Source organism: Dendrobium catenatum, unplaced genomic scaffold (genome assembly GCF_001605985.2).
Source record: "Dendrobium catenatum unplaced genomic scaffold, ASM160598v2 fragScaff_scaffold_447, whole genome shotgun sequence".
NCBI classification, from domain to species: Eukaryota; Viridiplantae; Streptophyta; class Magnoliopsida; order Asparagales; family Orchidaceae; genus Dendrobium; species Dendrobium catenatum.
In genome coordinates this window covers 231,900-246,961 of record NW_021318909.1, presented here as the reverse complement: position 1 = coordinate 246,961, position 15,062 = coordinate 231,900, and the positions used below count along the sequence as shown (strand labels likewise).

General features: G+C 32.6%; 2 protein-coding genes and 1 long non-coding RNA gene across 3 annotated transcripts; all 3 read right to left on the bottom strand.

Annotated features, from left to right (window-relative positions):
- Positions 1–4,982: 4,982 nt before the first annotated feature.
- LOC110111152 (non-symbiotic hemoglobin) lies at positions 4,983–6,086 on the bottom strand (the record flags this gene model as incomplete). Its single annotated transcript, XM_028694287.1, is given in 4 exon segments — positions 4,983–5,468; positions 5,553–5,685; positions 5,772–5,886; positions 5,953–6,086. Coding segments are annotated over 3 exon segments (378 nt in total), but the record flags the coding sequence as incomplete, so codon positions are not given.
- A 75-nt stretch (positions 6,087–6,161) lies between these two features.
- On the bottom strand, positions 6,162–7,435 carry LOC114579509. Its single transcript, XR_003700532.1, has 3 exons — positions 7,145–7,435; positions 6,276–6,394; positions 6,162–6,174 (listed from the first exon to the last, which is right to left on the bottom strand). It is a non-coding gene; the product is annotated as an uncharacterized LOC114579509 (long non-coding RNA).
- Positions 7,436–8,660: 1,225 nt separating this feature from the next.
- Positions 8,661–12,228, bottom strand: LOC114578341 (putative F-box protein At3g10240). The gene has a single exon (XM_028694291.1). It carries the CDS (start codon positions 12,210–12,212, stop codon positions 11,040–11,042), a length of 1,173 nt encoding a protein of 390 aa, XP_028550124.1. The 5' UTR covers positions 12,213–12,228; the 3' UTR covers positions 8,661–11,039.
- Between the last annotated feature and the right edge of the window lie 2,834 nt (positions 12,229–15,062).

Sequence of the window (15,062 nt, the reverse complement as noted above, 5' to 3'; positions counted from 1 at the left end):
GGTGATGATGCGTCAATAATGTCTTTAGTGGTCTCTCTGAGGCTCTGAAATTTGCCAAATCTCAGTAATTTTCTGTGTTCTCACCTTTTTTTGTCTTTAACTTTGAATCATAAAACAAAGATGGAATAACATGATTGGAAAACTTAAAGAGTTTATTTGGTATAGTTTTTTTTTATGGTTTGCTTTATTTTACAGATCTCTATCATAATTTTTATTTAACTATATTTTTTTATTTTTTCAAAAAAAAAAATATTTTTTACAGTAACTTTAAAAAATTATTTTATTTATGGCAATTTTATAAACTTTTGTTGTTTTTCATTTGTTTTCAACATGATATCAATAATTTTTCTCCATTAAAGGACATGGGTGATGGAATTAGGCGTGCTCTCATTGGACAAAGGATGGACAAAGGAAAAAAAAAAGATAAAATTGATAGTTTATTTCATATCATAACAAAATTTAAATATATGTTATCATAAAATGTTATATAAATACAATCTTAATTTTTTTAATACATACTATCATAAACGTCTTAAATAGAGCATATCATAAAATCTATTGTGATGATTAGAGATGTCAAAAATGGGTAACGGGTCGAGTTTGAGTTTAACCCGAAACTGATCCGACACCAATTGACCCAACCCTGAACCCGAATTGTTTTTGCATACGGGTTAGCTTTTTTAACCCAGATCTGACCCGCGTGGGTTGCTATGTTGACTCAATCCACAACAAACATGACTCGGGCAGACTCAACGCAACTCAAGCCGGGCAGACGTGGTCAGTGCTGGCACTTGACACAACGACGAGCACACTTAGTCAACTAGCACGGACGTGAGGTCAGGTAGACTGGTCAGCTTGTTTTTATCAGGCATTTCATGTACGTTGCTAGTAGGAATCCGGACAAGGGCGGATCTCTTTTTTTAGGGTGGGCAAAAAAAAATTTTTTGTAGGGGATGGACAAAGATGCATAGTATTGATTTAAGTAGGGCAAAAAAAAAATTGAGGGGGGCGGCAAAATGCCTAAAATATAAAAAATATTTCAAAATTTCCCCTCTAAATATTAAAAAAATAATAATTTGAGGGTGGGCAAATGCCCACCCTAAGCATGTGGTGGATCTGCCCATGAATCCTGGTCATTCTTGGGTTTCCGGGTTAATCCGAATCCAACCCGACTTTTTAAATGGATCGGTTTATTGAACCAGAATCTGACCCCTTTCATAAATGGGCTGACCCTAACCCATAGTTTTCTTGTCGGATTTAAGTCGGATTTTCGAATCGTGTCAAATATTGGCACATCCCTTATGATGATTGATCATTAATATTGGAAGATAAACTCTTTTTCATAAAAACTCGTATAATCTTCTCTCCCTCCCTCTTTTCTTCATTGCTCTTCTTCCCTTTTTGTAACCAAATAGAGAAGGGAAATGCACTAGTAAATCTTGCACACCCCAAAAGTTTTTAGGCTTTAAAATGTAATCAGGTAATTTTTTTTATTTAGATATATATAATAAATAAAATTTTGATTTATATTTTTTTATTAAATTTTTTTATTGGCCTTCGACTGACTTTTAAAATATGGCCTATATAGATAAAAGAAAGTTAAGAAAATACTTAATTGTGATGTAATAAATTATCTTCAGGCCTCTATTAGGGTTAACTAGTTTCCCCCAGGCCTCCATTAATCATAGCACATGTGCCATAAAGATAATGAGTGTTCAACCAAGGTGTGCCCATCGGGCCTCTACTAAGCTTACGTGAGCTATATATTACTGGCCTGATATGCCTAGGCTGATAATATCCATGTTCTCCGGTCCATTAAAAACAAAGAATAATATAATCAAGTACAAGATTTATTTTGTATTTGAGCACACGATTGATGGCTAATGCTCGACTTTAGAGATGGAGGTGAGGGTTTATGCTATTAAAATGCCTTTATAATTATTTAAATAGTTATCCTAAATGATCCTTCCCCAACATGAGAGGTTATTTTGTGCAGAGATCAAATGCAGAACGTCATCCAGAGACCAATCATAATGCACAACATCATAAGTACAAGGGACCAATCGAGCACAACACACAAAAAAAAGACTATATATTTATGTTGTAGGGCTTTTCAAAGTATGCTCATGTGCATAGGATTCCTTTAATCGAGTTGTTTGCTCTTCATACCGACCAATGGGAGGAGAAACTCTTATACCTCTTTTATAAGAGAAGAATAACCTTATATTCATGGGCCAAACCGATCTCTCTTTTGAGAATAAATAAAATAAAATTGTGAAATACATAATATTATATATAAACATGAAAAATGAAAATTTACTTAGAATTTGAGCAGCTGTTTTTATTGAAGGCGACCAAAATAGTTAAAATGCTTATTTTTTTACAGAAAATAAAAAATTTCAAGGTAGACAATTCCTCACTTTAAGCTCTTACAGACAAGGGCTTTAGTCTTAGGCTTCATTTGGGATGGATTTCTTATCGCTTTCTAAAATAGTTTTTTAATATAGCAATTTTTAGTTCAAAAAAATTATTGTACTAAAAAATGATTTTAGGAAGCAATAAAAATATCGTACCAAATTAAGCCTTAATCCATGATATAGGAAGAGATTAGTGAGGGGGTTGTATATGATCTAAGTTTTGATCAGGTTGCTGTCGTATCGGTGGTAATAGCTTCTGCTACCACATAATGGTTTGCCAAAACTAGATGGCATCAAGGAATATTTCTTTCTTTCTTCTTCCTTATCTTTCTTTTTTTTTTTTTAAAAAAAAAAAAACATTAATTAATGGTTGCAATTGCTTCTTATTTAAGAGTTTAGCTTATTTTTATTTAAAGGGTTTTTCTCACTTATGTAACTAACGTCTTTATTAGTATCTTTATCCTAAAATCATCTACCATGCACATAAGATTTTAGAGGTGGCCCCTACAAGATTAAGTGGTGACTCCCACACGAGCACTTTGTACCATGCATGGTTTATGAGTCGCCCCTACAAGTTTAAGTGGTGACTCCCGCCACGAGCACTTTGTCCCATACAATGTTTATGAGGCGACTCCCATGACGTAAAATTTTGTCTTGTATCACACTTAGTTCTCATCTTCCGTTTGGCGTATTGCTCCGATATAATTTGCAACAACCCAAATTATTAACTATTGAGATATTATTTGCTTTAGCCTAAGGGTCTCTTGGTTTTATCCTATTGATGTAACTTCCAAGGAGTTCACTAATCTTAGGATATCTTCAAGATGAGCATGCTTAACGGATGAGTTTCTTAATGAAATTCCAATCATTACACCTTAAGAGTTTAGCTTATTTTTTACTTCGGCGATTTCACATAATGTTTATCAACAAAAGGTATAGGAATAAATTGTCCCATACAAGTCTCAAGGCATACCAAATTTAAGGAATCGAAAAAGAGAGTTCTGATATCACTAAATTATGATTTATCTAAATATATAATAAAATTGGCATTTCATTTTTCTAAGGATCATGGTTTTATTGCATCGCTATAATTGATGAAGAGGTATCTCAAGTCAATTTAAGCAAGGCATATTTTCATATATTGATATTATGATTTTATTTGGGATAACTTTCTTACTATATTTTAAAGCAATTTTTTGTACAAAACTTTTTTGAACTAGAAATTTTTATACTATATAGTTGCTTCATAAAGCAGTAAAAAAGTTGTCCCAAATAAGACTTATATGTCAAAACTAAATGCAATCAAGATAATTACCAACATGTAGATAACATTGCATCACAAATTATGAATGCATCTTATCGTGAACACAGGATAGAAATGTCTTAAATAGTTATGAAGCAAATGACACGTTTTGGAGTTGTCTAAAAGGTTCTCCGTCAAAATTTAGTGGGAATACACTGCATTTACTTTACGTTGGATTTGCTTTTCATCCAAGCAAACACCAAGATTTTCAAAACTCATGCATTTACTCTAATTTACACCCTAAAATATTCCAACCAAACAACCCCTAAATAATACCACTAGCATCGTTAAAAAAAACTACAACTTTTTTTTTAAAAAAAACTTTAATGTTATAGAGAACCGATTTTCTAAAATAGATGTAATATATTATATGCATCCTTAATTTGAAAAATAAACAAAAATATGAATTTGATGCGCCTTATCTTTGGCATCCATTATTGTTCACCTAAGCCAATTTTCTTCTCACATTATCACATATGACTATCTCATGAGGCTTGCCTTGTTGCCCCTACTGATGTGAGCAATAGTAGTTACAACCAGCACAAATTACTACAAGAAAATAGGTAATTAGCGACCAACAAAATTGGTGGCTAAAAATGTTAATTTGGACGCTAAAGTAAATAGTGACAAAAAATATTTGGGTCGCCGATTTGTCGCAGTAGCCTCGTCGCTGAGGCTTTTAGAGACCAAAAAATTTTTTTGGACCACTAATTAGTATTGGTCACTAAAATTGTATATATTAGCGGCCATTTTTTTGACGCTAATGAATATTTATTTGGATGCTATTTAATAATTTTAATAATTAATTTTATTTATTATATTTTTCCTATAGCGACAAAAATAAAAATTGGTCGCAAAATGATCAATCAAAAAAATCTCCTGCCCTTTTAATTTCATTAAGTGTTGATATATATTTATGGATATAAAATTTGTGATATTTAGTAAATAAAATTATTATCCATTTATTATGCATTGGCTATAACAATTAAGATCAATCCATCACTCCTTTATGTTGCAATTAATTAAATAAATTACATAATAGAGAAAAAATACAAATTTTATTAGCTTGAGGTAATAATAATAGAAAGCTTAGAATAAAAAAATTATATTTATTCATGAGTATCATTGTTAAGAATTTGCTAGGAGAAAATAAAAATTGTATTCATTCATATACTTTTACAAATACATCCATCAATTAATACAAAAAATATAATCTCAAACATCATTAAACATAAAATCTTAATATTTAAAAAATGATAAAATCTAATTAACATAAAAATCTTTTATTAACTTTTATGTAAATAAATATAAAATTACAAAATTATTATTTTTCCCTCATATAAACTATATCAAAAATAAATGACAACATCAATCTATAATTATGCTAACGCCAATCAATATCTTGTACTTTTGCAGTGTGGGATCCAGCTCCATATCCATCAATACACATTTCGGATGCAACGAACTTCAACTTGGAGTACAAGCAGGCAACCCCTACATAATAATTTAATAAACAAAATTATCAGAATATTTCTATAATTCTGAGATAATTCAAGGCAAAAATGTAGGAAACTTGCATACGGCTTCACACCATATGCAAGAATTCAAAAACCAATTATGTTCTCAAGAAAGCGAGTTCATCTCCTCATTTATAGCTTCAACTAAGTGATTTTAAGCTACAATCCATGCTCATCTCTATGCTCCACATATGAGGAACATACTCTTTTATCGTCTCCAGCAGAACAAATCTGGTAACATGTAAGCACAAATAAAATATTAAACATTATAATACATATGAGTAGAAAAATATTGTAGTTTGGATATTGAATTACTTCATCATGGTAATAACTTGAAATGTTCATCAAGTACACCATACACGACGTGTTTGGTACCAATCTTCTTCAATATCGTTTCCCTCACAGTAATCTTGCCAGTAGTTATGAGTTGTGCTGCTTCTTCACATGTCTATAATCACAACAATTATCTTGATAAAACAATAATGGTCATGAACTCTACACGAGTGAGGAAGATTGGGGGTGTTAGCAAACTACCATGATGAAGACAGACATTGCATGGCCTTTGAGCTTGGGATTCTTCTCAAGTGGAATCTGTGAGTCTCACAAAAAGAAGAAGAGCTTTGCAGCCAAGGGTGCAATCTCAAATATCCTGAAAATTAATACATGTTGTGAAGTTCAGTAAAATAGCTCTTGAATATGAAAAGTTTCACATTACATGAAGAAGAACTTGAGGCCAAGCTTAGCTACATCCTTCTTCAATGTGTTCCACGATTTCAACACAAGTTCTTCTTCTTCTTCACTGAAGGCTATCAATTCCAACCCGTCTGAGCCGCTGACAACAACATAAAGCTAGCTCATTTTTGCTACTGTGCTCTGTACTTGCTTGTAAGTAATGAAAATTGAACTGCTTTATAAAGAGACAATGGCCCTTTGAACTCTAGAAGAGAACGAGTTAATGAATAAGAAAATGAACAAATATGATTTTCATGTGGTCAAATGGATAAACAGAAGGAAATTAAGTCTGGCCTGTTTGCTTACCGCCTCCTTGATGGAAATTAAGTCTGGCCTGAATGCTGAAACTGAGTCTATCAGTGCAACCAAACTCATCAAGTTCAATTGATGACGCCACCCCAACTACAACCCACCAAAATGCATATCTGAAATAATTACGAAATTCCTGAACATGCTGCACAAGTGCCAGATCTAATGTTGTTAAAAACAAATAAATGCATAAAGCTACCAGAAGATAAATTAGCTTGAAATAGCCATAAAAAGTTCACTCCAAATTCAAATACCACCTTGGCAATCACAAAAGTTTTCACAAATTACATGCTTGAAAGTTTTTTTATTTCAGCTAATGGCAGCACAACGAGGACCAAAATATATAATGACATGAATGAAACAAAAAGACGAAAATAAAAATAAAACCACTACAGTGGTAAATTCAGAGCAGCAACCCACATTCAGGTTGATCAGTATTGGGACAAAAAGATGTTTATTTTGTTTGGGTTTTAGTAACCCATCCTTAATCATGATGCTTAACTAAATCCATTATGCTGAAAACGTATCAGTGAGCTATGTTGAGAACACACATTGGAGCAATTGTCCATCTTCCAAACAGAGATTCAGAAACATCTTATGATGGAGGGGGAAAAAGTATGTTTCTTGTGAAAGCAATGTCTGGAGTTGATTTTATATTGAGAAATCCAAGGAGGTGGAGAATGAGGCTCATGGAAGAGAAAGGTAGGATACAAAGAGAAATAAGAAAAAGTGATTAACAAAGCCCAATATAGCTGCTACAAATCAATAATATACTTAAAGACAGTTACAAAGATACAAAAAAACACATATATCTAAAACAAACAGTGAATGAGGACATGATGTCAAAACTATGAAAACGTAGAAACCTGTTCACAACATTAACAATATAATTGAGCGAACCAGGCACTTTTGTAGACAGTGAATGGATGGACCTGCAGCCAAGCTTTTCTTCAACAATGTTAACGCCACTGAGATTTTCTAGGACAGTAATGAAACATCATGCAATTCGTGGAGCTGGGAGAAAACAAAAGATTACTTTTTCTTTAGAATTCTTATCATAATAAGAAATTATGTTCAACACGTGAGAAGAATAACAATAAGGAATTCCTTTTAATAGAAATTCATTAAGATATTCCTATGAGCAACTAAAAATACTAGTAAAATCAACAAATCCCTATAGTAAGAACAAATAATGCAAAAGTACCTAGTGAACTCTGAAGAACTTGAGTAAGTTTACTGTTTCTGTATGGAACATGAGCGCTCTTCTGAGACAGTGTAAATATGACATCATCAAGGGCTGAAAGAGACTTGTTGATGTGTTGTGCTTCTTTAAGTCTATCTCCTGTAGCTTTAAAGCGGTCAACTCTCTCACTTCCAGCCATTTCTATTAAATATAGACAGTCCCTTGAAGTAGAACCAGTCTTCAAATCTACACCTCGTACATGAACAGTGAGAATGCTGCAAAAACTGAAAATCAGCACCAGTCATAAGTTCAAAAGGAATTTATAAGCCTGAAAAGAAGAAGAAGAGACCTGTGGGATTGACTACTTCTTTCATTTAAAGCAGTTGAACCAACAGCCCTATTTGTTTGCCCAAATTGCATCAACTCCAAGACATCTGAGGTTGATTTGACTATAAACTTGCTTGCGTCAGGAACAACTAAACCATGAGGCTGTGAAATACTCCAAATCCAAAGTGTGCGCAAGTTAAGGAAGCAATTCACTTTAATCGGATGAATATCCCATCTCAAAAGATCAAACATTCTGGCATCACAATCATGGCATATTGAAGATCTCCATATAAATAACATGAAATTTATGAGCTGTATGGTCGTACGTGCAAAGGTGTCCAAATGGAAAAACTATGAGCTGCTTCTCTCCTCTATTCCCAATTGTTTTAAAAATAATTTATGATCTGTCGCTGGGTGTGCATTTTGCTAACTGGGCAATGATGATTGGAACCAGCTGTTTTTGCTTTCACGCCCCCTGGATGGTCGTCGCACCATGCTCTTCTTCTCTAATTATTCCGCATATGGCCTGGCATTTTTTGCACCCTGCGGAATCGACTGTTTGATTAGCAATTGGGGGTTCAACTCGAGATGATCAGTTCCAGGCTATTCTTTGTTTTATTCAATTGGTTCCAGATTTTACTTGAGCTCTCTGTCCATTTCTATACAGATTATGTTTCTTTTTTATGTGTTTTATTTTGGAGTATTTGTAATGTTGTTTTTAACTGTGTTCCTTTCTCAGCTCCTTTTTGTTTGAGCTGTGAGACTAGGGTTTTTTTTTTACCTTTTTTTGTAACCCATTCATTTAATATACGGGCTATGCCCAAATTTTTCCAAGAAAAAAAAAAAAGATAAGGCCTTTTAGGATATTTTAATTTTTTAAAATATATTATTTATCATATTTCTTTTAAATATTTTAAGAAATTTTAAACCAATAATCACTATTAGCCACGACCATTTGAAATAAAAATGATCGAAATAGCTAGCCCCCCAAAAAAAATTACAGGATTTTTTTTTTTTTTTTCATTTCAAGTCTTCAATCCACCTTTACCTAGACCATGCAATGCTTTAGCTGAAAGAGAGAGAGGGAGGAATGACTTTCTCTAGTGGCTACTCTAAAGAATTTTGCTAAAGCTTAAAAGAACTCGAAGCTGATTGTTTTAGTGGCCTAATAGAGCAAAAAGTTTGCCAACGAAGAAACTTGCTCTAATTTTTGTAATTCTTCCTTTTAAAGTTATTTATTAATTAGAGAAGCCACCAACATCTTTTTTTGGTCACCTAAAAAGCATCAATGATTCATTTTTCTTTTTTCTCTTCTGGTGTAAGTTGTGGCCCGCGACCTTGTGCATGACTTTCGTTTTCCCTTTCGCTCCTCTTTTGCCCCTAAATAAAGACTGCCAGTGGAAGATGTTTATGTGAAAGTTTTAAGTTAGGTCACTCCTGAATAAAATTTCTTGCTCCGCCATTAGAAAGAGCCCTTGAAAATTTAAGAGACATGTTTCTTCATATTTTATTTTTTAGATCATAATTATTATTTTTAATTGATCATTAATTTTTGTTTCTTTTAAAAAAATTATACTATTTTTTTCTATAACAACTTTAAAAAATATAAAATATATAAAAAATTATACAAAAATGAAACCCTCCATAAATCAGCCAAAGGAAGAATCAGGTGTCCAAAAACACATTTGTGGATTCCACTTGATTATTTGTTAGCATCCGCAGTGCAAAGAGGGTTAGGCCAAACCCCACCGCCGCACCATACAAGTGTTAGAAACACAATAACTGGCATTCCTTCGTCGATAAGCACAAGAATGAAGAGGCGATGGCAGGAAAAAGTAAAAATGGTACAAGTAAAATAAAAAATCGAACACTAACTTTGGAGAAATAGTTTTATGTGGGGTCTGAATAGGAAGAATCGTTTGGATATATGAGTGTACATATTATGTATAAATTTATACACGATATGTATCAAATTTTTATACAAATTATATACACATAATATGTATACTCACAGTTCAGACGATCCTTTCCATCCATACTCAGCACAAAATAATTTCTCCTATCCTTTAAGCACTACTGCAGGACAAAAACTGAAGCCAACAAATATAATAAATGGCTACATGCCTACATAGTGAAGCAATGAATGGATTGAATTGCGGTCTCAATCGACTTTCTTGCAAGTTTTGTGTCAACTTAGTACCTCCACCTTTTCCTCCCATCAGCCACTTCCTCAAGGAAGAAGTCTTCAAATGGCAAACGAAAGCCACCAATTTTTATACTAACCTAAGAAGCTACGAAATTCTTTCGACTGTACAAAAATTTAAATCACCTGTGTCCCTATTCAAATTTCTATAGAATCTATACATCCTTCTTGGAAAAATTATTCTGTGCGGATGCCGGAAGCTGTCCGGAGACCAACCAGAATGTTTCGTGTCATCCTCTTACTGTACCGTGGCATCTGGACGTAGAGCTGTGTCTGACATCCGCACAGAATAATTTCTCATTTACTTGCCGCAAATAAATCATAGAATATAAAAAACTATTATAGAAACTGAATTCCCATCAAGCCAAGCAATTTGAAACATTATCTGAATATGGAGACGGTTAGAATAATTAAATATAATAATTATGCGACGTTGCAATAATTATTTAGGAATATATATTTAATCATATAAATCATTAAGTGACCCATATATTAGAATATTGAAATTTAATTATTTATGTTTAAATCTTATTGGTCAAAAAGAGCTAATTTGATCAATCGTTTATGGACTGTTTGATCAAATAACTCCTACAAGCGGTTATTGTAACCAATTTGTAGGAAATAACTATCGGTCCTCTCTCTCTCTCTCTCTCTCTCTCTCTCTCTCTCATTATGAGGAGTTACTTTGCTCCATAGAGAATTAACTCATTAAAGAAGAAAGTGAAAGGGAAAATGGATAGAAACCTAGTTCGGATATAGATGAATTCAAAATGAATCAAGGTATATTTTTCTTTCGATTAAAAGTTCGTGAAAATCATTTTGTTTAAGATTTTGGAGATTTAAGAATTATGTAAAATTATATTTTTTTTTCGTTTCGATTTCTTTTTCATAATTTATGATGTGAGTTATTACAAGAGTTAGAAAATTCATAATGCATGTTAGAAGTTCTTGTAAAAGTTAGAGAACTTACTCTTAAAAAAAGTTTTTTATATGAATTCGAGAACTTGAATCAAATCTCTAATAAGAACATTAAGAACTCCATAAAGTTTTAAAGAAATAGCCAAATCTGATTCACTAGAATCTTCTCCTTCTCTGTTCCCAGCTCACAAACGAAATCAAATATCTTCTTACAAAGATCATAAGACATCAAGTTACCCATAACCCATAGGAAAACCACATCCTCCTTCGGATGAAAAGCCAAGAATTTAAACTGCCCCTGAACCAAAGAAGCAAGAGGAGATGTATATATGCAGTCACCTTTCCATTCTAAAATATCTGAAACACTTACTATGTTCTTCAACATCCATTCTATTCCTTTTAAAACCCAAATCCTCAATTCATTTGCATCATTTATTGCGCAGTGGAGAAACCCACCAGAATTTCCCAAAGAAGCCACATTATCAATGTCGTCAGGAAACTCAATTACGCTGCTACACATCTTTTCTAGATCAATGCAAGCAACATGTCTAGGATAAGCAAGAACATAAATAACACCATCAAAGTAATGCATCCATGATGTGAGGTGGCTTGAATTAACTCCCCAATTCAAGCTATGTTCGACCCATTGGTCGGTCTCTGACGAGAAGACTTCAAGCTGGCCTACTTGTGCTTGACACCCACTACTAAAGCAAACCACCTTGTAATATGGTGATTCGTAAGCATCAAAAGCTAGTATTGAGTGTTGGCTCTCGCCCCTTGGCTTGGGTAGAGCTGCCCATTTTTTGGTGGTAGGATTGCATACATAAAAATCAAAGGAAATCCTTCTGTAAAAGAGGAGAAGACTATTGTTCCAATCTATGATGTTGGAGTTGTGGTAAAATGGTAGGTAACTGAAGTCTGTTTCTTGGAAACTACCATTACAATTACATCCATATCTAGGTTCAAGATCGATATCTCTGGGACCGCTACGGTAGAACATGGCGCAGAAGACTAATGGGAGCCCTACGGCGATGCAACGATCTGCAAGCCGCCGCCATGACCTTGATACGCATCTGCAGCGGTAGATGCTCTTCACTGGTAGCTTGGTGAAAATCTCCATCAACAAATCATCAATGAGGTCAATTCCATTGGTTTTTGTATAAGAAGAGATGTTGCTATTGTTCATTTTAGAGAAGCTCATTTTCATCTGTGTGGGAATCCAATGGTAGAAAGAGATATATAGGAATACAAAACTAGATAGATAGAGCTGGAATCCAAGAAGATAATTGTTTAAGGCCTGCATTACGGAGAGAGAAATATAAAGAAAATTTTTTAAGAAACTAATATATATATATATATATATATATATATATAACATATCAAATTATGGAATCATTTGAGACGTTTTACAATAAATAAAAAATTAAACTACAATAAATTTCTTGGGAGATGAAACTACCTATTGGAAGCTATCACAAAATTTGAAGCATGTTGTACATATATAGTTCATTGTCCAGAATTAAAACAAGATTTCTTATTTTATAACTCATAAATATATTTTGAAATATAGATATTTTGATATATAAAATAAATTTATTTTAATTTTTTTTTTAAAAAAAAATTGTAGGAAAATAGAATAAAAAAAAAATTGTAGGAAAATAGAATAGGAAAAATAAAAATAGTGGCAAGTCAATAAATTTCGTTCGTGACAGCTTTCTTACTCCTTTTTAAAGCAAATGTTTGATATAAAATTTTTTTTATTAAAATTTTTTTTAAAAAGAAATAAAATAATTATATATATATATATAATTATATTACTCGTAATAGCTTAAAAAACCGTGTTTTTCTTTTTCGGTTACGAGCATTTAGGTTTTGTCCCAGTTGTCTTTTATATATTTATAAATGATCGTAACTGAAAAAAAAACACGGTTTTTAAAACTATTATGAGTAAAAAAAACCTTCCTATAAATAGCACAAAGCCTGTCGATGCTTGAAGGTTGGACAAATTTTCAATAACTATCATTCATCAAGATGACAATTGACGAGCCAGCTCTGCTTGACTTGAATTTGAGTTTAGAAGAATATACGAGTACAAGCACTTCAATCGTCTACATATTTTTTTTATTCAAAATTCATTAAATTATACATTAAAATTTAAGATATGCATGACCAAACGCACTATAATATTATTTTTGTCAATTTTGAAAGAATTTAAGGACTGAAAATGCAAATATCTTGGCCATAAAATATTGAAAATTTAAGGCAGTTTTTAAAGGAAAAAAAAGTGTCAACGTTTCTTCTTAATTAAAAAAAAAAATGATTCAGATGAACTTTAAAGACAATGCTTATGAGCTTCCAGAACGATTTAATTAAAAAAAGGTTAAGTTGCTGAAGCAAACGAGTTAAGACCGTATACATCATATTTAATTTCATTTATCTTTTGAGGGAGAAATTATTCTGTGCGATTACCGGACGGCGTCCAAAGACGAATCAGAATGTTCCACATCATTTTTTGTTGTGTATTAATGTGGGCTATGAAAATTCGGTCCCGGCCTCCGCCCGCGTTGCTTTTTATCTTCGGGGGGAGTTTTAACTAACTAAGTTCCAGGGTAAATTTTGGAAAAGCATGTGGGTTTGTAGATAAGACACTACCCAGAGATTTCACCCTCATTTTGCGAGGACTTTATTATCTGAGTTCTGGTTTCCTATAGGCGTAAGCCCCTATAGTTAACTAACCCTCCCGATAATGAGAGAGAACTTTCGATTAAGGCTAGTCATCAATCAGATTCATAGAAATATGTGTTATCTGCATATAATAGCAACAATGGGCTTAGGAATTTAAAATTTTAATATTTAAAATATAAATTTCACCATCTTGCACTTAAAGAAGCAGTAAAAAATCCGTTTCAAATAAAGCCTTTGAAAGATAACGAGAAATTTAAGATTCTTTGTGAGTTATAAATAGGACCTCTCAAAGTGGTAAGAATAAATAAAAGTTTATAACAAAAAATTTTCAGCTTTTTTCAATTCTTCTGCCTATGCTGGTTGAATGTGAATTCATTGAGACTTTTGCATGTATTGCGAGTACTTCTGGTGATGAGTCTCAATGTTTCAATGTCATGAATCCTCCATTTGGGTGATTTGAGTACAATGCAAATCTGAGATAGAAGGCACCGTGACCACCAACCTGGTAGGTTATCATTAATCGAAATCCCTATGCTCAAGTAGACAAGGAAAACTTTTTAACTATATTGAAAGTAAATGGAGCTGCTAACTCAGAAACCTCTGTAAAAAAATAAAAGTAGGTTTAGAATGAAAGATGGAGAGCAATTTTTGTTATGATAGATTCCCGTTAAGTTAAACATGCGTAGTGTGAACTTGATTGTTGCTGGAATTTTATGTTTGTTTATTTCTAAAATTTCATATTTTAGAGATTATTAAACTATCACTTTGAATAAAAACGATGGTTCTATTTATGCATAGAAAAAAACTGATTTTTTTATTACAAGCTAAAAGCTAGCAATCTACGATTTTTTTTCTATATTCATTTTACATCTCATCTTAGAGTGCATTAGTAATCCTATGGACACTTAACGGGAAAAAGTCTTAAATAATCCCCCAAAAATTTGTATATGGCCAATTTAGTCTCTAAGTATTATATTTCTCCATTTTTTTCAATTGTACAAAATTGATCCCATGTAGTCCCTCAAGGACTAAATTATGATGGATTTTGCAAAATCCAGCAACTAAATTGAAATGAATTTTTTAAAATCGTGGAAATAAATTTAGAACAATTTCGTATCACAATTTTGATCAATTTATACTTGAGGGGCCATTTGAGATCTTTGTATAGTAGAGAAATTAAATAGAAAAAAAAAGATACTTTAGGACTTCATTGATCGCATACAAATACTCGGGGGACAAATTTGAATTTTTGCTTAACCCTTAATTGTCATGCATCGATATGCCAAAAAGGTTAAATCATCTTCAACAAAATTTTAGCTAGTAACATGCCAAGAAAAAGCCAAAAGTTGTTATTGCTCCAATAAATTAATAATGCTATTAAAATAGCAGTTAGAATTGGGCCGACCTGTCCATCAAGAGCAGCAATTGCATCATCCAGCTCACTCTTGGACTCCATTGTGACAAAACC